The sequence below is a fragment of the Calidris pugnax genome, unplaced genomic scaffold (assembly GCF_001431845.1).
Source record: "Calidris pugnax isolate Ruff unplaced genomic scaffold, ASM143184v1 scaffold54, whole genome shotgun sequence".
Classification (NCBI taxonomy): Eukaryota; Metazoa; Chordata; class Aves; order Charadriiformes; family Scolopacidae; genus Calidris; species Calidris pugnax.
The window spans coordinates 8,905,431-8,930,573 of NW_015090864.1; the positions used below are offsets into that span (position 1 = coordinate 8,905,431).

The window sequence follows — 25,143 nt, forward strand, 5'->3', positions numbered from 1 at the left end:
GCTGCTGGATGTACATTAAATTGAGTGGAACTTCTGATATTTTAGAGATTGTATGTCTACTCAAATCCACTCCTTAATTAGGATGTTTTCATGAGACATTCTGCAGCGTTTGCCTGGTACAAAAGAAATTCATTACCAACATGTCAAACACGCACATGATTTTCCTTGTCCCAGAGCAGCAGGTAAAGTAAATAGAGGTTGTCACCACTGCTACTGTAATGCATCTCAGAGCCTGCTGAAAAAGGTAGAGGTCTATTCTCACCAATATGTCCACATCAATACAAATCCTGTAATCCCATGTATATGCTATTATTTAAACAAACACTGTCTGCTTGGCCAGATCTCCTGATGTACCTCAAATTTCATTAAGTCTTAATTTTCCTTCCACAGGGCCTCACCTGCAAGGACAACTGGTAGCCCAGTTCACACTTTCTCTTGTATCCACACATGAGATATTCTTGCTCCCAAACACATTATGGGGATAAGGAGGATGCATTGACATTCTGTGGAGAGTGGGGATGTATTGCAAAATCCATTATTATTTTGTGAGACGTGCCAGTCATAAGGCAAGAGATGAGCTTTCAGTTAGAGGATAAAAAACTGTCCCAGGAACAATGAATCTCTGGCCAAGAGAACAAGTGACAGTGGCAAATGAATACAGGCACAAAGACAGAGGACAGTGGCCTGGCTTGGCTTTGGTAAAGTTTCCCAAGTACTCGGTTGATGCTGTAACATGGTGTCAAACCAATTTGTTTTTCTTTATTTTTTTTTTTTTCTTTATGCAAGGAGTGGCATCCAGTGCATGCTCTGTGACTGAATTAAGGTTAACAAATATAACAATTAAATTTTAATTGCCCAGTCAATCTCCAAATACCTTCTTCGGAGATAGCATGGTTTGCATCTGTCAAGATATTTGTTTTAAAAATAACTATTTTATTAGCTGGTGCTCAGCTATTACAAAAGCAATTATTTTTGACAACATACTTCCAATATGGTACTTGATTAGACACTCTTCTATGGCTGAGAATGTCTCTTTTAATGAAAAGATGGGCAACTGTTAAATTGACAGACCTCGACAGGTCTAATCGAATCTCAAATGTCAGCTGAAGAAGTGGATGGGACATTATCTTAATCCTTGTGAGCGGTGACCACTCAAATCCACACCTTTCACCTCCCAGTGTGAGAGCCCCCGCTTTCAAACTGCTGCTGCTTTTTTCCAGAGATGAAGAGGGCCAGGCAGCGCCAAGGTGCTTCACTGGGTTCCTCTGAAGGAATTTGGAGAGGAGAGAATTGGCTCTAACTATTATATAGCAAATTGTGCACTAAACGACCATACTTCAAACAATTTGCTTTGTTATTCTCTCCAACTGACTTAAGTAAAGGCTTTTTTTTTTTTTTCGCCTTTGTTCCCTGCTAACTTGTAGGCTACATTGTTCTGGCACAGGACACCCCAGCACTTTTGCTATTCTGCTTAAACCCCTTTTGTCTTTTTTGGTATGTAATGTATTGACTATATGTAAAAGCAACAATTTTCTGCATAAATCAAATTTACTTTAAACACAGCACATCATTTTCTCCTTCCTTTTTCTGGCTTAGTATCTTATCATTAGTGGCTTTACAGTAAATTTCTCCATTCCCACTCACATTACTCACAGTGCTACAGAAGTTAGAGACAGAAGAAGCCTATCGGATTACCTATTTCCAGGTTTTTCAAATAATGTCTTGTTTCTTGTACTTCACTAAGAAACTTCGCTAACATTTAGGTGCCCTGTATCTAATGTAAAAGCCAAAAGCTCCGTTCATGATTATTCCTCAGGACACAAACTGCTCTGAACAACGCACTCTATTCCTGAAAATACTCAAATATTTTCAATAAGGAACAGTAGTCCTCACTTCAGATGGGTGCCATTAGTATCACTTTTCTATTGCAAACTTATTTTGCTGCCCATTGCTGTTCTTTATAATTTCCACTTATATGTATTTCAGTGTCTTCAGAGATCATGAATTAATGGATCTATGCAAATTAGAGTTATTTCTTCTTGTGACTCTTTTCTTCAAAGATAATTTAACTTTATTTGTTGTACAAGTTTTCAGGTCTAAGGTTTTCAAACTTTTGAATTACTCTTCTGTCATCACTTCTGTGCAGAACTTTACACTGTGATACCACTTGTAAAAGTCATTAGTCACTTCCATCCACTGCCAGATCATTACTTCAAAAGTTAAATATAATTGGATCTAATGGTAATTCCTGTACTCTGCCAGACACTCCCATACATAGCTTTTGATCACTATTCTTTGTATATCATCCTTTAGCCACATTTCAATCCATGTAATTGTCTTCTAAAAAACTGACATTAATTTTTCAATTAACTATTCATGAGACAGTTTCAAGGCTTTATTAAAATTTGTATATATTACATCTGTTGTTTTCCCTTCATCTACTGGTTTTGTAATTTTATTTAAATAAAAAGCAATCAACTTTGTCCAGGCAAGATTTATTCTTTATAAAATTATGCACATTCTCACTCATTGTGCAGCTATCCAATGGAAAGGATGGAGGAGATTAGCAAACACACAAAGAAAAGACTTCAGCCTTCCCATCCTCTTAAATGAGACCCTCACACTTATCTCCCTTTTATGCCCTTGAAAAATCTCTCACTAGATAATCAGCAATTTCTTTTTTAATACGTGTTCCATTAATTTCTAGGGCTGGAGTGTGGACTCCGGGAACAGCAACAGAAAGGTTCATTACTCTTCCCCTCTTTCTTTCTCCCCACTTCTCTTTTATAAAATTATGATTACTTTATTCTTCTATTTTGGTGCACCCACACTTGTCCAGATCCGCTCAAATAAAACTCCCTGAGACAAGTATCACTATTAGAATCCTGAGCCGTATTCAGACCATGCGGAGCACCACAATATTTCTTCACATTTTCTAAGCATTGCTCACATCTCCTAACACAGTTTTACAGTAATACTGAAGTCACTTTGGGCTCTTGTTTACAGAAGGTCAGTCTTTCTGAGCTGCCATAGTGCTCTTGCAGAGACTAAGGGCTGGGAGCTCACCACAGGTTTCCATGAAGAATGCTATCGGTGGTGCTCCATGTAGATGGAAACATAGGAGCAGAGCAAAACTATGCTCACACCTTTCCCACCTTTCTTCCTCAAAGTGCGCCCTTTCTTTAAGGTCTGCTATCTCAACCGATTTAAGTCTTTCAATCAATTAACACATTAAGAAATTCAGTTTTCTCCAATAGTTATAGCTCTGTTGAAGCACCATGGATGTTTCTGATGCTCTGATCTGACCAACCCACAATAATGCAGAGCCTATAGCTGTTACCAAGACCAGCTCCACCTCTGAAAGTCACTCTGTAACTGTTATTAAAAGCACTAGCTTTAGTCCTAACATGGCAAATCAAGTTTTCAACCTTAACTGTGGAGAAGTGTGACTTTACTGAGCTAGTTACATGGAGTTTGTATCTATTTACCTACCTATAGAAATGTCCTGGTTTGAGGAAAAACAGAACCAACTTTCTGTTCAGTAATTTTATTTCTTAGATAGGCCTCTTCTAACTCTCGGAATTTAACAGAATATCCTGCAGAAAACTGTTTGTTCTCAGAAAGATGAGACCAATGTTTATAGCTGATGCCAAGGAATGGTATGCCGAGAGGCTCTGGCTTATACTTTCTGCTATAACAACCAGGGTCTACGAATTTCGTTATTTGCCCCACTGGAGGGTCGGAAATGGAAAAGTGTAGAGGGGTTATACCTGCAGGGAGGAGGGGACAGGACAGGTGACCCAAAATTGACCAACAGGGGTATTCCATCCCATCTGTCCCATGCTCAGTATAAAAGCTGAGGGATCAGAGGGTCATCCTCTTTCTCCAATAGTCTGAGGAGGAACCTGTTCGTCTGCCTTTGATCCTGATCTGTGCGTTCCTGACTCCAGAGCTGGAATCCAGTTCCCATACATCACTGAGTCCAGTCTGGGACTTCCCCAGTGCTGACTGGTGATGTCATCCTGGGAGCTTGATATGGTTTTGTACATATTGTATCTATTTCATTATTTTCATTTTTTTAAAATTTTATTATTAATATTTCATTAAAGTAGTTTAGTTCCTTCTAAACTCGTAAATCTCTTTATCTTCCCTCCTTTTCTCCTGGGAGTGAGAGGTGGGGGAAGAGCTTCTGTCACGGGTCATTGGCTGATTCAGCCTAAACCACAATAATAAATAAAAATTATGTTGTGGCAACTCACAGTCAGTAGCTCACAGAACCTGTAAGAACTCTCAGTAAATTAACATCAGGCTACAACGTCTCACATACTTTCAATCTTTGGGAGCATTTTGCATCCACTACTGCCAATGGCAACACTCCTGACTTCACTGGAGCCAGGATTTCATCATCTGATTAGTCAGTCGTTTCAGTCTTGAGCCTCTTTCCTAACTTTTCCTGTGCCATCCTGGATCTCCTGATCTTATCAGCAAGAATTGTCTAAATAAAAAAACCTAGAAAATAAGAACCTGGGAATTTGTATTTTGTCTTTATAAAATTCACTAAGAAATTACTTTTCTTCCTCTGTGCCTGGAGCCATACGACTAATGTAATGTTTTTTGATCTATCTTTTCTCCTTTTTCTCAGTACCTGATTAAACCAGTGAAAAGAATAGTTTTGAAGCCTTTTCAATTAAGTATTGAAAACCAGTACAAAACTTTACTAGTAATTTGGCATAAAACACTACTGATATCATACATAATATGGTAGGCGATGAAGGCAAACTACAAAAAAAAAAAAAAAGCAAGCAGGAGGAGGCAATTCTTTGACAAAGCAACTATTCAGCCTGGTTGAGAATAATATCCCTAGTTTGTTTCAAATAGGTTGTATTATTAGGAAATAAATTAACTTCCATGGTGGTATCAGCCAACAATAAAAAATGACATTCCATAATTTCAATGTTATATTTTTAGATATAAAGATTATTGTAAACAACTAAGCATGTACACAGAGAGCATAGTTGTGCTTTAAGCATTAAAAATAATTTTAAATTATTGTCCTTGGGTTTCCAGAGAAGTATCACCTCTGCATGAGCAACGTATGGCATTATCTACCAGACTAGACTATTGTGCAACTTTTGCAAGAATGACTATAATTCACAAGTACATTAAATGGCAACCTATGTTGTGTTTACCTAAATTAATATACCCTTGATGTAGTGTATATCACTGCCTCCCCCTTTCTTAATGCTCTGATAATAGAGTTTTGTAACTTGTAAAAGGATTACTTCAATCCAATCAGCAGGTGCTGGGATCAGTGTTTGTCAGACAAACACTTGCTAATCCCTTTTCTTACAGCTCCCAGCTGCCAAAGGTGCTCAATGAAATCCCAATGAAATGGCTGGATACAACCTGGTGTGGACTGACGCGGGTTTTCAGCTCTGGAGGAGATCTTGGAAAATACATGTGATGCTAAGCATTGCTTGAATCGGAATGATGGAGGCAGGTATGCTTTTGAAAGGAAACGTTGCAAAGAAATTAAACATTTAAAAAAATTAGAATGTTTAATTACGAAGTATTTACTCTACCTGGCTTTCTAAATATAGCAGAAGATAAAGAAATTCACTGTACAAAGAATCCCTTCTCAAGGATTATCAGCTACTTAATGGTGTCTTCTAGGTCTTAAAATACAACCACCCCCATCTCCTCCTCCTTACCCCCTTTCTTGAAATCTAAATTATGGCTATGAAGTTTCCCCCCTGCAATTACTTTGCTTTAAATAAACCTCAACAAAAAGGAGAAGATGATTACCATAAAAGGAATATAATTTGCTCCCTTACAATCTCTGTATTTCTATAGCTCCTTCTGTCCAACTGTCTGAAAGTACTCACATTACTTCTGCAGGGGAGGCAAGTATCATTGCTGTTTCACAGAGGGGAAATGAAAGGGCACAACCATCGAAGTGAATTTCCTGGGGTCGCAGAATTCAGAACTCAGTCTTCTTGACTGTTGTTTTTCCCTTTTCCCATGATCATGTTTATAGACAGGGCTAAAGGTCATGAAACCTTCATGAATCCATATCTGATAACATTTTTGTAATTAGAGCATTCCAAACGTTCTGACTCTAATGGAATTAGAACAGGTTTTGGTTTAGGGATTTTGTTTAGAAATACAGGGCTTATTAGAAATTAAGTGGCTGACGAGAGAGGAATTTAATTTATGCATGTTAGATTCTGCTTATACAAACACATACCAAACTAAATAATAAAAGATTGAAAAGATGAATTAGCCAAAATCAGTTTCCATGCTTTCTGTACTTCTTATGGTAGATTTCTCAATACATTTTTAAAATTATAAATAGCCTTTTAATAGAGAAAGAATGTTATTTCAAAAAAATGAAGGTCTAAACCTCTTAGCCAAATACTGCTATTTCACAGCATGGGATATGTTGTGACATTTCTTAAAAACAAAAATAAATCCAAACCAAAAAATCCCAAGCTTCCCCATTAAAGACAACTCTGCAGTATAGGAACTGACGCCAAGGATAGTGTCAGTTAAATTCGTCAGCTGAGACATTTTGGGAAGCGCTCCTGGTAGTTTTTTTAAAAAGCAAAAGTGTAAGCTACATAGCTGAATAAAAAGTAGCAGAAAAACTGCAAAAACATATACAAATCAAGTCCTTTGACTCTGTGATAAATACTGACACCCATTTCCATTTTCACAGGAAACTGCTATTTTCCTCTTACACATTAAACCTATTTTTCAGATGATCCCTTCTTTTCACTTAATTTTTTTTACTAATGGTTTGAACACCATACCACAACTCAAGACATTTATGATTCATATATATGCCTACTAATGATGTTGCATGCCTGAAATGAAAACTTTAAAAATATATTACTATACACTAATTACCTAGCTGAAAACACAAAACCAAATTCCCTGCCTTCTTCCTCTCCAGGACTTGCTAACTCAATTAAGCATCTAAATTTGGGTTCCTGGTTGGATACTGTATTTGCAAATTTAGATTTTAATGAATTAAAGTGTTTCTTTTCAGAGTACTTGTATAGTCATCTTCATTTACTATATATAAAAATTACCAAGAGATAAATATAGAATTCTGAAAATGTCATGTTTAAAAATAATTGTCTCCTCAAGCATGGTCAAATTCTTCAGAGACAATGAGACTAGGAAAACCCAGGCAACCATGACCAAGTACATCAAAGTGATACAGCATATGATGTGATTTATAGAGAGTCTGGCAAATTATACCTCTTCTAGACAGCGGCCATCTTGAGTATAGGAAGGAAAATATTATTTCTACAGACATAACATCTCTGCTAGAGCAAAGGGATAAGCAGTAATACTTTTACTACTCTTCTTAAATATGTGAATAACAATGAAAAGATACTTTTCCAGGAGCAAATTATGACTCATAAAGGAAAACACCTCTGCTTTTTAGTGGTTGGGAGGGGAGGGGGGATGGGGTATCTAAATGAATAGAATTTGTACACAAACACACATGCTGGTTTGTGTGTAAATGGAGAATATGCAATATGAAATCCAAGAAGTCCTGTAATCCATGCTATGCCCACAGCCTAGCGGCAGAATCAGCATAAGCAAAAGTGAATGTACGGCCACCTGTGAGAAAAAGCAGGGAAAGAACGGACTGGATAATCAGCCCTTTCCTTAGAAAACTCCTGTAACCGTGACAGATGGGAAACTTCAAACTGCACAAACATCTTCAATGGTCAAATCATCGACTCAGGACCATTTTGGAAACACATCCCCAACCTACAAAGTTCCATGTTTGCATACTGCAAACTGCAGAGAAGCAACCCAATTAGAGCAACTGCCAGTGAGGACAGTAAGCAGTGAAGGAACAATTTTTCCACAGAAGTACTTCCAGGACTTAAAGGAGACAATCGTGGGAGAATACATGCCTGACTTCTGCCCTGTCCCTTCCATGTGACACAGCCACGCCGAACCAGCGTGCAGCAGGAGGCTCAGCAATGCTGGTCATAAGAAAGATGCAGCTGGTATCTACCCAGCTCCCAAATCTAGCTGAAGTGTCTCAGTTTTTTATGTAACCTTTTATCTCCGCTCCATGGGATTTTCAGCTGAGGTTGGCCTAGCTCAGTGATTCTCAAGTTCTCAAATATTTTTCTCATGAAAGGATTCAAAAGGGATTGTGAAGTGATGGTAGAAAAGCTTTAGAAGTGCGTAAGCTGAAGACATCCTACCTACTCCTGGGACTCTTGGGTTTCCATGGAAGCCAGAAAGGGATAACACTTTAAAGAAGTTTGAGGAACATTGGTCTAATCCACAGACAAGAACATTTGAAGTGACAGAGGGCAAAATAAGAACAAGGGAAAGACAATGTAAAAGAGGACAGAAAAAGATGCCAAGAACAGACTGTAGAGGTCAACAAAGAAGGGAAATGATGAAAGAAGACATTCTACTGCAAAGTAATAAATCAGAAAAACAAACACCAGAACACAGCAAATAAAGAAAATGCTATGGGAAGGAGCAAATTTTGGTCATAACTGATAACTGTCAACATTTTCTCATACGTGGTTTCTTTTCCTTGGAACATCTCCCTTCACATGCTAACCAAGGAGAAAACATTGACAGCGTGACAGCAGTAATTTTGAGTAGACAGTACAACTACAGCTTAATGCTAAACAGAAGAAAAAAGCAAAATAGAGAACCTAAAATTCAGTGCACGTGTGCGTATGTGTGATGGCTAAGGATCTAGCAGATTGGGAGTATATTCTTGAGGAAAACTGCAATCAATTCACAAGAGACTCAAACAATGAATAGATGTCACCTTTTTTCTGTCACAGAGGTAATTGACTATAGACTGCACATCCTCAGTTTGGTTTTCACAAGCTTTTCCAATGTGTATCTAATATCTTTCAGCCAGGTCTCCAAATATAGAATAGTTTGCTCTTAGATAATGAGGCCAAAACTAAACTCACAGAATCAAATCTGACAAACCCAGGTGCAGAACTCCTTTGTACTTTCATGTCATACTTTCATGTCTTAAAAAAGACTAACGAGGGACAAAAAAGGGCAAAAATATTACCCTTCGATATGATCCTTCTTCTATTAAAGCCAATATGATTAGTTGTGAGAGCAGAGCACTGGGCCACCAGAGAATGGAGGTCTACTCCTGGCTCTGCTTCTGACCTCAAGGTTAGTCTTGGTCAAGACAGTTTCTTGTCTGTGCCTGAGCTTCCTGGACTAAAAAGACAGGATAATGATATTGACCTTTAAAAAGAGCTTTGAACCTACTGATCAAACGTGCTGTGTAAGAGTTGGCTTATTATTATTTTGGTTACTGAAGGGAGTCGAAAGGCTCCCCGTGACTTTAATCAAAATTTCTTATATCAGGCCTGGAGGACAAAGTTTCTCAAAATTCACTTGTGAGGACACATATACAGTAAGGCAAAGGCTGGTGTATACCCTCAGATACTGCAGAGTTTTCTTGACTCCAGCAGAACTTTAAATAACACAAAAGTAATTTCTGGACTTCCAGAAGAAATAACATTTTAGGCACCATTAGTGCCTAGTGTATTCACTATGTTAATAGTGATTAGATATTATGATAATGCTTTCAGCCAGACTGGTCTAATGTAAACAAGGACACCAACAGGAGAAAGGAGGCAATGAGGAAATAAGGAAGAACTCTTCTCAGGCAACTATCACTCATGCCCACCTGAGCAGCACCAGGACACCCCTCCAGCTGTGAGCCAGCACTGCCTTGGGGATTTTACATTCCTGCTTCTGTGTGGCTGCTGTAGTAAATCAAACCAACTCTTATGGGTGCCTTCCTACTAAAGCTGTAGATAAATATCTGCATCAGAAATAGCCCTGCATTTAGAAAAGCTTTAATTTTGGATTCTGCATTAGCTTCATCCTTGACAAATTCCACCTCTTAACGACACCCGCCTACCACACTGGCACAGTGATGGACTCTTATGGTTGTGGTGTGCATGGTTTGTTACGATTCTTACACATTAAGAAGAACCCTTGATGTCTGTGACTTAACACATAATTATAATATAGACAAGACATGCTTTTATAATGAAACTGCTTCTTCAGGTGTTGTTACTGCATTCCATTTAACAACTGCTATGTTTAAACTAAAAACCCTTTGATTTTGTCTGATGAATGAAGCCTATGGCACAATGTAGCAGAAGCTATACCACCACTCTGCCCGCAAGACTCTTGCAAAGGAACATTTGTAAGGCTGCAGATACAAGGTTAGTTCTCTAACATGTAATTTCCTGAATGAACCCAACCAAGCTCCTGCAAGTTCACACGGAGGTAAAGCTCAGGGTAATCTCATGGTAGAGCAGGTGCTTGGGGGTCTGCTGTGTTGATGGTACCTTTATATAAAGTCCATCTATTCATGCAAATAATGTCTTAATCAAAGCATTTAAATGATCTCTATCTATTCTGCTAGTAAAATTTGTCACTGGCAAAGACATGTGACATCTCTTACTTTAACTTTTTTTTCTATAGAAGAACACAGGAAAATTAATAATGTTCTTTAACATAAATCTCTGCCAGTACTTATGTGTCTGAGACCATTGCAAATTAAGTTTTCTAAATTATCACTGCTTTGCTTTTCACCATTTATGTCACTATATATTCGCAATTTCCTCATCCCAAGGAGCAAAAACAATCTGGTCACCTTAATTTGTACACTCCTGTAAAGAGCTGAAAGTTACAAATATTGCAAGGAAAAGTTTTAAAATTCAGAATGCCAGGTAGTTTTTCATTAACACTTAAAAGATGTGCATATTATTATCTCTGCTCACAAATATTTATCTCTACTTATACAATGATATCATTGCTGAACACAGTATTTACATACAAGGATACATATGGGTATAAAGCACCCACGACTGAATACTCATCAAGGCACATGACACTAATAAAAATATATGAAAAATGAAAATGTACCACCATTTAAAGGAGTAAGAAGGCCTAGCTAAACATGAAGTAATATTGGTACCAAACAGAATTATATACTTTTCTTATGTCACAAAAATATCTCCAAGATCTAGGTACTGACTCTGACCAGGCTCCCACCTGCTAATAAGTTGAGTGCAGACAGAGTCTTGGGTGAAATTTCGGTTCTTAGATTTTTCTGCTGCAGCTTTTTTCCAATCACTATCTCAGTAGACATCTTCACTTCAGTAAGAAGGATATTGAACTACCATCCTGCTACACATTCCAGGAACATGCACACAGCAAGCAGCTTGGAATCAGCTCACACATGAACAGCCTTAGCTCCCATAAAATATTCATTCATTTAAAAAATATTTGCACCCTGCTGTCAAACTTAGACAAATTCATACTGAGCTTCAGAAAATAGCTGTTTTAATGGTAAATGATGTTCCAGAAACCTCTTTCAGGCTAAACACTCTCGTCAAAATTATTTTAATAAGAAAGATTAACAATTTCAACATTAGCTGCTAATCCCCTTTCATTTGAAACTGTGCTGATAAAATTCTTTGCTTGTCATTCAAATAGTAAGTAATAATTATAGATTTGGGGCCTCCATCTCTTGCTTCATTAATAGTAAATTGCATGGAAGTCTGAAGCATAAAGTCAGCTTTGATACATCTCAAAATGCAATTTCCATAGCTTTCCGTAGCTATGTACAATTAATTACAGAGTTAATAAGGGGAATATGTTAATGAAAGGGAAATTATTCACTCAGACCACCTGGTCTTATCAAATGTCTTTAATATGTTTCCTACTTTCTGTGAATTTGGATGACAGCAAGAACACAAATCACAGTATGTACATTGCTAGTCCTTTAGTATTTTTATTTGCAACCAGCTAAAGTCCACTTAAATTAAATATGAAAAGAATGTATGAATGAATCACTGCTAAATAACTGACTGTATTTGCTTTCTCAAGTTCAGTACCTTTTTAATTTTGAAACAAAAATGCTTAAGCAACTTCATAATTACCAGACTCTCTTCAATGCTCAGAGTGTAAATATAATGTATCCAATAAGGAGACATTGTATTTTTTTGTTTATTTTCTTTAAATAAAAATGTAGCACATGCACAAATTTAATGAAAGAGGTACAAAAATGTGCCCCAATTCTACACTCTGACAGCTACTTAGTTGCTACATGCAGTGGGGTTATTGGATGTTCATGGGAATATTTTGGATAGTACAGTCAGAAGGAGGCAAACTAAGTCATCTTAAAAATAATGCAGTTGTGATACATAGTCAGAAAAATATTTTTTAAAAGACACATCAAATCCAGAAACCAACCATCTTCAACAGATGTTAATGCATTTACTACCAACCAGACTAAGGACAGAAACAATTTAGGACCTGGACACCAGCCCTCATAGTCATTCCAAAAAGAAAAGGGCAGAGAATAATTCCCAGATCAGTATCAGGTCATGCTGGGCGGAGGTGATGCTTACGAGCAATTTGTCACCCCTCCTTTCTATTCTTGATTCAATACAATGGTACAGCAAGCAGCCAGAAACAAAAGGCAACTCGAAATTCTCCCCTCCTATGAATAGGGTTTTCTTGGCCAGCTGGTCAACCTAAAGCAGCATTAGCACACCAGTTTAGGACAAGAGGATGAGGGAGAAAGGACCACTGAGGGAGAGCTACCAACTAGAAAAATGAAAAGATTATTACTCTACTCTGAAACAAGAAGAGTTATCAAAAGGAGGCAAATTCATAGTAAAACTATGTATTTCATAAAGACACACTGGGGGAGGGATGTAATATTTGAGGGTAGTAGACTTTATCTGGTTTTGACCAAAAAGTAACATAGACCTCCTTTATGGAACAGCAAATACTATGTCATCCACAAGCAAACTTCACAGATTATTTTAATGTTTATCTCCTTATTTAAAAAGGTTTCCACAGCTGCGTCGTGGGCGCATATGCAAAATTTGATCGTCATAGGAGCATTTTGTCTATGTCCTACACATTAAATTTTCCAAGTACCACCCAAATTTTGATACTTTACTCACAAAACACTGTCAAGTTAAGTTCTAATCTCAGAAAGAGAGGAAAATATATATTTATTTTTTTTTATCTTGCCCTGAAGATGAGCATAAACAGACTTTGTTGAATCAATGGAGGGACTAAGTTGCCTCTATTACTAATTGCATCTTAACCACTTTCAGTAGCTTCTTCTGCCTTAGCCCATGTGAAAAGAAGGAGCTCTCCAAATACCACTTGAATTCTCCTGGGTACCTTAAACTGCAACTGGTATAACAGTGCAAAAACACAGTACCAGTAGGACGTCCCTTCTTTGCAAGTACCGTGAAGCAAGCTTCAGTTTCATCCTCAACTGTGTATTCAGAAGCTCTGAAGTTGTAGTCCCATTTACCATACGTCATTTGATCTTAGCAGTGCAACAGGACTTGCAACTTGTGTGAGCCATTTCTTTATCCCACAGTGAGTCAAAACTCACCTCCTTCTCACGTCTGAGCTCTGCCACCAGCTCAGAAATACACCATAATATGTATTGCCAACTTGGGCCACCTGCCTGAGAAGTCTTCTTCAAACACCGTCTTTCTATTATCCTTCTCCTTCTAAACAGGCATTTCCACCTGTCAGATCCAAAATATGATTAACTGCTATAATGAGTTATCCATTAATTAATGCATGATGTGAGCATGTACAATAGGACAAATACAGCAAAGAGCACAGGATGCATTTGGAGCTAAAAAGATACTGCCTGTATCTCCTGGCACTCCTGTACCTCCTGGACGAGTGTTCACCCCTGGTTTGTGCCACCAGTGAGACCCTCAGAAGAAACTGATGACCCAGTAACATCCCTTGTCTTCATTTTTAAGTATCAAAACCCAGATCTTTTTCATTAAATGACCTCCTAGCATTTCTCACTACTTGCTACAACTGACACTTGTCTTGCCTTGACATTACCTGGATGTTCTCTAGAAATGGAAAAAAGCTGGGAGAAACAGAAAAATGTTCAGATAGCCACCAAGTTTAGTTTCAGCTATGGAAGTGATCCTTTCTTTTTACTTTGTGCACACAGTTCCATAAGCTAGTTTTGTGTCATGTACTTCTCCCAATGTAACACTTTTAATATTAGTACTTTAGAATATTAATAGAAATGTTTTCTTCATCTTTCTACTAAAGGCCTTGGGGAATGATATGAGGTGGCTGAAAGTGTTCAACCACAGCAGCTTAAACAAAGCTGGAATAAACACCTCACAGTCAAACGACAGACCAAGATGTAGTCACAGAAATTAGACTGTGACTAGTTATTTCTAATCACAAATACATTTGGGGAAAACAACCAACAGGGAAGAATTTAGGAAAAAAAGGGTTTTGAAATTAATTTCATACCATGTTCAAGAGCAATGTTTTTCTTGATTTAATACTGACTCCTGTAATTGACATTATTTCCTAAGGACCATTCAAAAAGATTAATACAGAAAAAGGGAGGCAGCTGAACATGAAACAAATAAAAATGGAAGAATCAAAGGGTAACCTGTTCATGAATTTCTTTTCTGAGTTTTATTGATGAAATCTATGTAGTACATACATCCATTTATTAGATTTATGGCTCTATTAGTAGAGTTGCTTTCATATGCAATGAGATTTTTTGCACTGTTCTTTGCATCTTTCTTCGTTACTGTGTCTCAAGTCCTGGCTTTAAACAAACAGGCAAATGTATTAAAATAACTTAAGTGTTTAGGGAGGAAAAAAAACCAACTAAAATGAAGAGATGAATGCCATTTCATCAGCAGAAGATCTTTCAGGAGGCAACCATCTTCACTTGTCCCTAGAAGCATGACAGCTCAAGGAGAGGGGTAAAGATTTTCCCATCCACAGTATTTATGTCTTTTTGGGATATTGGCTATCTTGTCACTAAGTAATGCGATACACAACAGCCTTTTCCCTTGTGACTCCTCTAATCTGACTCCTACTGATGAAACAGCCTTCAGGGCCAAAGTCTTCTTGGGACTTACATTTCATGAGTCTACTACAACTATTTATACTGGCACAGCTGAAAAATAAGTTGGGATTTAGATCCACTTAGCACATGTGTAAAGAGTTTATGCTTTTAGCTAAACTTTGCCACTGACTTGTTTCCCCTCCCATGTAAGGGAGGATTTTTTCCTTCATTTTCTCAGTTATAAGCTTTTATTAAACAGAGTGTTTATGTTCTTGAAATTCATAAAAACTGAAAAGAAATTAATGGTGGTAGAAGGAAATGGTGGAAAGAGAAAAAAAAAAAATTAAAACCCACTAAATAATCAAACACACCGTGATTGTGACAAAGACCTTGTATTCCTTACGGGCACTCCTCACCTTTGTCCCTGCTGGCATTAATCACCTCCGGGGCATGTGTCCCCGGGCAGCACACGGCACTCACACCGTGCATCACGCTCCTGCACACAGAAAATGTTTTCTCTGTGTATGGATTAAGCTCAAGGTGGAAAGTACGCCTGCCTCTAGCACAGTGCTATCAGTCCTCACACGCTGGAGCTCCTCTCTTTATTTAGCGAAGTGTGTTTAGATGCCTTTCGCTCCTGCTTTTATCGTAGCTTTAAGAATAAAATCAAGGAGTTTCAGCAAAATGTGGTCGGAAGATTTAACAAATATTTTTTCTTGTTGGAATGAGTCTTCTATCACCCAGTCCTACACTCTTCCATATTCAATTAAAAGAAAATCTATAGAAGCTACCCCACAGAGTCCATTTCAAACTGAGTTTATTTTTAAAAATGAGAGTGAGGGAAAATTGCTTATAAACCATCAAAAACTGGTAACAATGTTATCAAAAACCTCCAGGTTCAACCTTGGAAACTATTGCCTCCTTGTTCCCCTTCTCAGTCCCACAGCAATCCTGCCATTGATTCAGTGTCAAAACTAAAGTGGGTACAAAATTCAGCTCCTTGGGTTGGACTGGTTTCCCAGCAGCAGGTCTCTGTCCCATGTCCCCCAGTTTGGGTTGTGTCACCTTCTAGGACATAACCTGTGCCAGAACTGTCTTCTGACACTAAGTTCGCATATGAGGACATCCTGCACTTCTCTGTAGGGAAGGTCCTTTTGGCTCTGCAGGCATATTGCCAAAGACAACAGGATCAAGTGGACTTACACCTACTAGATGCAAAGTCCTAGATTTCAATTTCTAGTTCATTTACTCCTACTTCCTCATTCAGCTCAGTTACAAAACTTTCTTCTGAAAAGTACAGTCTGCACAAACTGTCACAGACTGTTATTATTTCCAATACATACAGGAGTTTCATATCCTCAGGGAGAAGATTCTTCAGACTTCCAGCTTAAACAAGTACTGAAGAGGACCTTTTTTAAATTCAAACTTTCTTATCCCCATTTTGGATGTCTGTCTCTATAAGGAAAAAAACCCAAAACACAGAAAATCACTTCTGCTTCTGCAAATTCCCTCTCATATATGGTATTCAGACAACAACCTCAAAATGTTATCATCAAAAGCATACGCTCCCTTCTTGCAGTACTGTTCTTCATTTAAAAACTCATAAAAGATTATAATTATTTTAACCAAACAAGCGTGGTAATATACGAAACAGATGTGGGATCCAATCTACCTAATTTATGTGCTGAACTTGTGCTTCAGCATGAACAAAAGAGACTCCTTCATCTAAGCTGCAGACATCAATAGGATGGTGCAGGCACAACGGGAGGTCTCCCAAGAGAAATCCACTCTCTGCCTAATTCTCTGGAGACCTTCATAGCCACCCACTCACTCCACCAATTCAAAGGGGGATTTGTGGACTCAAGTCAACAACACCACTTCATTAAATGCCTAAAATGTTAGGAACCCGAGTCAGGGAGACTAAATCTCTTCTGGACACCTTCAACCTCCCCCTAGTTTTCTCGCCAGACTGCAAAGGGAAGCATTGCACTTTGTTAGGACTTCTCTTGGCACTTTAAATATGGATGTCCACATGTGAATAAAGTGGATGGAAATCTCATTCTAAGTTCCTTCTCTTTCCCTTGCTGTGACCTTCTGAAAAACAATTGTTTTCTTGCATAACCCACAGTGACTGAAATGAGGGCTCTTCTTTCTTGTTGCTCATGCTAAAAGCAGACAGTCAGCATCACAAACACGACTGCATAAAACATGCTCCTCTAATTACACTTTCCAAAGTGCTTGGATCTTTTAGAAAGACAGAATCAAAAAGTGCCATATGGGCCACTCTCCTGCTACGAATGTGAGGAAAGAAAACGTGAAAAGGAAAAAGCAAAAAAAAAAAAAAGCTCTGAATGTTGTTAGCACTGTCCTTCTGGGCCTCCCGAGTCCTCCCTGCTTCCTCCTGCCAACAGTACAAACTACCTCATGCTACTGTCAGCAGCGTGGAGATGTCTCTGCTGCACAGGAAAGCGGCAGAAATGCAGCATTTTTCTCTTTGAAAATGTGACTTCAGTCTACGTGAGGAGACTGCCCCACAGACACATGGGTTTGGAGGATTCCTGGTTCCTCCAGACCCCGAGCACTATAATCCATGAGCTAACCACAAGTAGCAAGTCCTCCAAGAAAACAGTACCTGTGGCCAACCACAACCTCCAATAAAACCAAAATTGAGGTGGTTTGGACATCACTTCAGGTATGACCTGATAGCACTTTCCAGCAAATTAAACAGCTTTACAGAAATGTTTCTGACCAATGCTACCTCTGAGCAAGATTACATGGAGTCATTCAGTAGTGCCAGACACATTTCTTTTAAGCTACTTTCATTAAAGATTTATTCTGTTTATAAATCAAAATAAAATATTTCCCGCTGTCACTAAATACAGTAATCCATTGTTTGATTTTCTCTGGGGAAGTCCTGGCACCTATGAACAATAAAGACCGAGGAGCCTTAGCTCAGCTAACTGCTACTTCACTGCACACTGTGGAGCTGAAAAGCACATTTACAGAACTGTAAGTGCATTTCCCCTGCAAAGCAGATGGTATTTGCCATTCTTACTAGGCCCCTTGCTAATATTTCTCGCTTTTTTTTTAGGCACTGAGATATTTTTCACTGAAAATATCTACAAAATTTAAAAGATAAGAGGATTGTGCCAGCAGGAAATGGGAAGAACTGGGAAACTTCCTGTATCGAATGGTATAAAAGTTGTGAACTGGCCCCTCGCTCTCCTCTACTCATAGCTGCAGGGCAAGGGGAGGAAAAGCTTATCTCTGCCGAGCCTCTTCTGAAGTCCAACAAGCCACAGCATCTCCAGAGGGAGAGAAATTCAGGCAAATAAGGTATTACAGATACGTGCATTTATTTTTGAGCAAAATATAAATTGGGTCAGCTCTCCGGTTTCAGTGTGACCCACGGTGACACAAAACACGAGCATTTCTGATCAAGTCCAATCATCTGCTTCAGTGCTGTAGCTGAGCGATGCTGATCTTCCCATGTAAACCTAGCCCTGCTTCACCTTCAGCAAATCCTGAATTCACGGTTTAACTACTTCCCTTAAGTAAACATCCACTGCCTGCCTGACCCTCCTATTAGGCTTGCCTTGATATCCAGGCTAAATGCATCCTTTCGATTCTAACCCATATTTTCTTCCTAATTGTATCATCTGCGTCTATTAAGAACAATTTTTCCCCATCCTGTATTTCAAAGCACATAGGCAGGCTCCCCTGAATCAATGATTTTTTGTTTGTTCAGTTTAGACTAAACAAATTAACTATTTTTTACTCTCTCTGTGTGGTTTGTACTCTCAAGACACCATAGCATTTCCTTTACCCTTCTTTGAACCCTCACCATCTAAGATATAACACATGCTGTTAGATAGCTAACATATGTATGGGTTCATTCAGGGTTAAACAGGATTGACTGAATTATGGACACTGAACACCGTAACAGTGATCTTAACCAACCTGACCATCTTTTAAAGTTTATCGCCGTATGAAGACAATTCATTCTTGCAATTCTGCAGAGATTCCCAGAGCCAGAGTAAGTGGTTCCCACATGCAACTTTCTCTCCTTTAAGCTTGATTTTGCGATTTTTTATTTTTCCCAACAATATAATTGAAAACAATTTTGCTGCATTTAAAGTAGATGAAACTGTTTGCAAATATTAAATGCCTATTTCCATCTACTTAGGAAATTTTACTCTTATTTCCATACAAATATATCGCCTTAGAATCTTAGCACAGGAATTGGTACGTATGTTAAGTTTGGGCAAATGAAGTTCTTTTTTTTCCCCAAGCATTTCAGTTAACTGTAAAGGAGATCAGGTGAATTTTAATTCTGGTTAGGCAACAGTTGGAGAGTAAAAACTCTGACAAATCATCTTGTGTCATAGGAGTAACCCTTCCAAACTGCACTCGTATTCCAGATTTTAGCATAATACTTAACCCCTGTTTTGGGGGAGGAATAGGCAGGGGCTGAGGAAGAAGTATTTACTCATGACGACATACTCTGATGAAGCATCTGCTTGCCCTGCTTCTGCTCAGTTTTATAGCTGACCTGATCAAGGCTGAAGGAGGTCAGTAACTTGGCTGAGGTCAAATTAGATCGATGGGTTTTCCCTGCCTTCACTCCATTCTCCAGAAGGTGAAGTGGATTATAAGAATTCGAAAAATATCTGAGAAAGCAGTACTTTCAAATATAAGTTCAGAAAAAGAGAGAAGAAAGCTTAAAAATTATGACCCAAAAGTACAGCATGGTGGAGAGAAGATTTCTTCTGAGAAACCCCACTGGTGAGTTCACATCTCCGTGGTGCATAAATAAATCAACAGGGAAGTTTCCAAAAGCATAGCAATGCTACCAACTGGGAAGGGTGTTTACTTTAGATCAACCATGATAATAAATAGCAGAAATCAAATATAGAAAGCAAAATAACACCTGACTCATCATCTTCACCATCACCTAACTTCTTCCCAGCTCATTTCAGTGCACTCTACCAAGACAGCAAATATTTAAAGGAGGAGAAAAATACAGCACAAAAAACAAATGGGGGATTATTCTGCAGCAATTCCAGCAGGACACTACCAGAGGGAAACAACCAGCAACAAGCCCAGTCACTGGACTTTGTCCTGGGCTGCTAAAGCCATTTCTCACATACACACAGATCTCCAAATGTCCATCTTCTACAATGACACAGGTTACAAGTCGTATTTGGAAGCAACCCAAGTTTTTCCGTGCAGAATCCATCAATACAACGTATTTGGATCATTTTAAACATAGAAGAGATCCAGCTTGGAAGAAATCCAGCCAAGGGCAACAAAATTCAGGCTTGGCTCACAATTCAGATCCCTTTTCTAAGGGTAATGGAAAAGAAATTGCTCCATATCACTAATATTCTGTTGCCTTCACAGCTCAGATCCCTCTGCACAATGAAGGTACATGAGAAAAAGCAGCAAGCTGATCAGAAATTCAGTAGTTTTCTTCAGTTGTCCAAGCTGAGGTAAACATAAATTAACAGAACAAAAATGGACAGAGGGCTTATCTTTTTAAAGCAAGCACGCAGACAATTTGTATGTCCAAGATAAAAGCATGTTCCCCAGAGAGGTAAAAACCCAATATAATGGAAAAGAAACAGAAATAAAAATCCCTTTAGTTTTAATTATACAAAGCTAAGATTACCAACAAAGCTCAGGAATATCTTTTACCTGTGAAAAGACGGCTTCCCTTTCTTTAAAATTAGCTCTTTCCAAAAGCTGAGCAGGTACATTAAATTCTGATAACATTTTTTGTGCTGGTAAGACAAAAAATCACCTTACCAAGATCATGTGACCGGTGGAGATGTCCATGTTGGACTGGACTGGCTCCTCGCACCAGGATGACGTGCTGCTCCGGGCCGAGGGGCTGGGGATGGGTCCATCACTAAATTGTGAAGACACACTATTTATTCGAGAAGCGTGCAGGGGCTCCGGGCGATCAGACGTCTTCACTGCCATGCGCTGACGGCATAGCTCCTAGAGAGAGAAAAAGGAAGAAACAACCTACGGTTAAGAGTAATTACAGGATACAGTCAACTAAAGACATATGATTTACAATATGTTTCCAGGGCTGGAAGTGTTTTCCCCCTCACTGCAGTGATTTTTGGGAGGCTGTCTGTTCTGTTAGGCACATCTACAAAGAGATGCTCAATGAAATTACTACATGATGACTACCCTAACCTTTCAAAAGTGTAATTATGACTGTACACACATCTCCTTTTAGATAACCAAAAATAATATTTTGGAGTTTGACTTCTCTATCAGATATCCTCTTTTCCCCCTTAACACCGCCCTGCGTTCTGTGAAGCCACTTTTGAACTGTGCAACCTGCTGAAGTTAATGGGGTTGCACGGGAGTAATTGAGAGCGCTACTTGGCCCTGGATATGCAAACTCAGCAAGCTCAAGGCAACTGAATTGATGTGCTCTCCAGTATAAATCCCGGTTGATAGATGCCTCATTTCTCTTCATTAAAATAGCAAACTCACAACACTTCCTCCCTGATGTGGGGCAGGGAGGATGAAGAATGACATTAACGAAGAATAAAAGCAGAAATCTGTCATTGTATTGTTTAAGCAGCTTTGGCGAAGAAAGAAAATGCAAGCTATCACACATGCTAATGCAAGCCCCGGTAAAACACTGAAATAGATCGCACTGGGAATACGCATTTTCAGTTGCTCCCATACATAGAATTCACATAAAAATACAGAATCCTGGATAGGTAACAGAAAATCCTGCTGGTAAAAGCAACTCCTTACAGTGTAAAATTCTGACTGTAATGGGATAAACAGACCTATAGTTACAACGTCACTGTTATAATGCTTTTAGAATCAGTTATGTGTGGTGAAATCCCAGACAACGTAAGAAAATTACCATTTTTTAACATATGTCCATTGTCCATGAGAGATACTTGGCTGCCTGTGGCGCACAGCAAGATCAGCTAGTCCATAGTATCTGGACCCATTGCACACGCGGTGTGGCTACACATTTGTCTCAGATTACTCATTCTGCACGGACGAGTACTAAGAGCACAGTTTCTTGCCTCAGGCTAACAAAATAATACAGTCTGAAGAATTCATACTGTTGAAATGCCACGGCTTCTGTTTTCTTATTCATTGATAATATAGTTGCAGCCCAAGTGCCATCAGTAGGATGATCTGAAAACCTCCATATATCAAGCACAATAAAATCTTCTTTTCAGACAGGGGTTAGAAACATAACTTTAAGACTATGGTGGTGTGGGTTTTTTTAACATTGCAAACTTTAGGACACTAAAGAGGGACCCTAATCTAAGCAGTAGCAAGCACTCAAACAAACCCACTGAAATCATTATATTGAGGCTCCCCTTGGCACCACACGGCAATGATGAAAGACCCCCTCCAACCATTTTCTTCTCCCAAAGCTTCTATTTGACTTGCCATTAGAGATGCTTCTATGGAATTTTACTATTTTATCATGTGCAATACACATATATGCATGTAAAAATTAAGGTACAGATTTTGCTTCAGTGTATCATATATAAACAGGATATATTTTGTCTATTACAAAAATCTGTGCTTTGAGAAGCACAGATTACTTCTTGTATGTTGTTGCAATAACTGTACAGACTGTCCTAAATAAAACTGCTACCTGACTCCATCACTGCATTTTGTATAGTTACTAATTGTATCCATGCCATGTAAAATATTTTTTAATTTTTACAAAACATAGGGTGTTTTCCACACTTCGCTAGAATATTTTCTGTCACTTGGTACCTTTGTTACTTCCTTCTGACCTTAACAGGAAAAATACTAGGAAAAAAACCCCAACTTTACAAATACTTTTAAATGGAGTCACATATATTAGTGTTAGATAGGTCAGTTAAACTACTGGTATTAAAACCAAGACTTTTTAATAAAGGAAAAAATGTTATCGTATTTATTTATTTTTTGAATATAGGGACAAGGGGAAAAAATACCACTCCTTCTCCTTTTCTCTGAAGGATCATACATGTCATAAGAAAAGATAGCAATAGTCCAAAATGGCTATTACTAACCTCAGAATGACCTTGTGGAAGTGTAATTTCAAATCCCTGCTTTTAGCAGACTTCAGGAAAAGTGTAACAGTATAGAAACTTTTATTTAGAAAAATAAATCTACAGAAAACCGAAAAGCTGTTCAGATGTTTAGATAGAAGCCATTATCAAGGAGAATGGCTTATTGGACTAGGCAAAAGTATAACAAGTAAAGGTATAAAAATATGTAGTCTACCACATAACTGCTAAAAGGATGTGTCTTCTGGTTAGCATGCCATGTGGCATAGATATGAATTTATTATATTCTAATAGACATCCTGCCACTTGACTCACCCCAACTCTGTGCTAACAATAGCATTTGTACTCAAACAGGATCTTTGTTTTTAAGTTGATCTGTTCCTGCTGCTCATATCCTGCCTCAAGTCATAATCCTCTGCTTTTACAAGTGGTTGCTGTGGAAAGGATTATAGACCTCTGCTAACAAAAAAGAATCAGGATCAAGTGTACTCTAAAAAATTAATATACCATTTTTACACAAATGATAATGACAAAAGAAGCAATATTATAGCCAACTGGTTCTAGAGTAGGTTAACCTTCCACTAAAAAGAATGGTTTGGACATAAAATATGTAACATGTTACTAAGAAATGTTTTAAAACTAAGTGTAACGTCTTCGTGGTCCTCATGAAAGAGGTTAAGGTTGAGAAACACAGTAAATATAAGCAAGTTTAAAAAAAAAAAACCACAAACAACATGATCTCAAATATTAACATATTTCTTTCCTGACATATATAGAAGCAAAACAATTATTCCCAGAACTGCTGTAACTGTCAAATACCTCAAACAAAGCAACCACGTCACTGCACACAACCATAAAAAATTTTTAATGTAAACAGGAAGGTCAAATCACAGTTGCAATAAAAACACCACTGAATTTCTTGATTGGTGTTTCAAATCTCCAAGACAATGGTTTTCCCCCTGCCTGTAAACAGAAGTTTTTTGTTTATTTCCAGATTGGTCTAAGGGCCCTTGACTGCTCTTCCTTCCCCAACTCCCAGCCAGCCCAGTCCAGGCTGAGGAACCTGCCCCATCCCCACATGCACGTCAGCAGTCTCAGGACACCTACAGCTCTGCTCCCTCAAAGCCACCTCTCTGCTGGCCCAACTGTTTCAACTCCCCATTGGGTTTTTAGCCTAGCGCTGCAGGGGTAACACAGTTCACACCACCACATATAAAAGCTTTGATGCGTGATTTTCAGCAGCCAAGTGGGTTCCTGAAGGACACATGGACTAGGGAGGTCCAGCTCAGAGCAGGGAAGTGTCTAGATGTGGGATTTGGGTTAGCTTCATACTTGAGATGGGCAGCTCTGTCCTATTCCTACGAAAGGCACTGGGAACAGCAGGGTCTCAACATGTTGGGTGTTTCACACGGGGTGCTCTCAGAGGAACACCATCCATCCCTGGGCACTTACGGAGGCGCCATCACTTCAAAGGTGCACAAAACCCTAGATGGTTAAGAGCGTCATTAATATGGTATCTGTCACCTGCACTCTTCTCTGTACGCTCAAGTATGCTCTCCCCTGCTCTCCAAAATCTTTACTCTCATAAGCATTTAGCAAATCAGCCATCTACCAAACCAGAACTAGAATTTAAACTTGACAAAAATGTCAAAGCTGCAAACTGTGAGAATGACACGAGCTGTATTTCTGTATCGTCTCAGCACGTACACCATTAAAAATATTTTCTAAGAATGAATTCAATTTACTGCTGCACTTCTATATTTAGCCAAGTGGCTGAGGCTATTTCTGCCATACTGCGACTCAGTAATGTCTAGCTGTTGTTTGTGTATAGTTCGAGTGCCATTCTTCATCTAAAAACATCATTTACACCTAAAAAAGCAATCATAATGCATACAGTGAAATATGAAGAAATGATCCTCCTGACCCTTCAGGCTATGATCTAATGGATGGGTTGGACGTAAACATTTATTTAAAAGGTAATTTGAAGTTTATGACATTATTTCCCATCACATGGGAATTGCTATCGTACTGAGGCACTTACTCTGTTTTTTATTTCCCAGCATTTATTATCAAACTTATGTGGCGGTCACATGCAGTATATAATGGAAAAGTAATATTGCTGTGTGACAAAAACTGCCATAACCAAGATAAATATTCTGTAAA

At 38.5% G+C, this 25,143-nt stretch overlaps 1 protein-coding gene across 1 annotated transcript in view; it reads right to left on the reverse strand.

Moving 5' to 3' along the window:
- PTPRN2 (protein tyrosine phosphatase, receptor type, N polypeptide 2) overlaps positions 1-25,143 on the reverse strand; it is a 644,397-nt gene that overhangs the window by 64,968 nt on the left and 554,286 nt on the right. Inside the window, exon 14 of the mRNA XM_014945055.1 lies at positions 20,732-20,926. Within this exon, the coding sequence (XP_014800541.1) occupies positions 20,732-20,926 (195 nt within the window). The remainder of the gene's footprint in view (positions 1-20,731; positions 20,927-25,143) is intronic.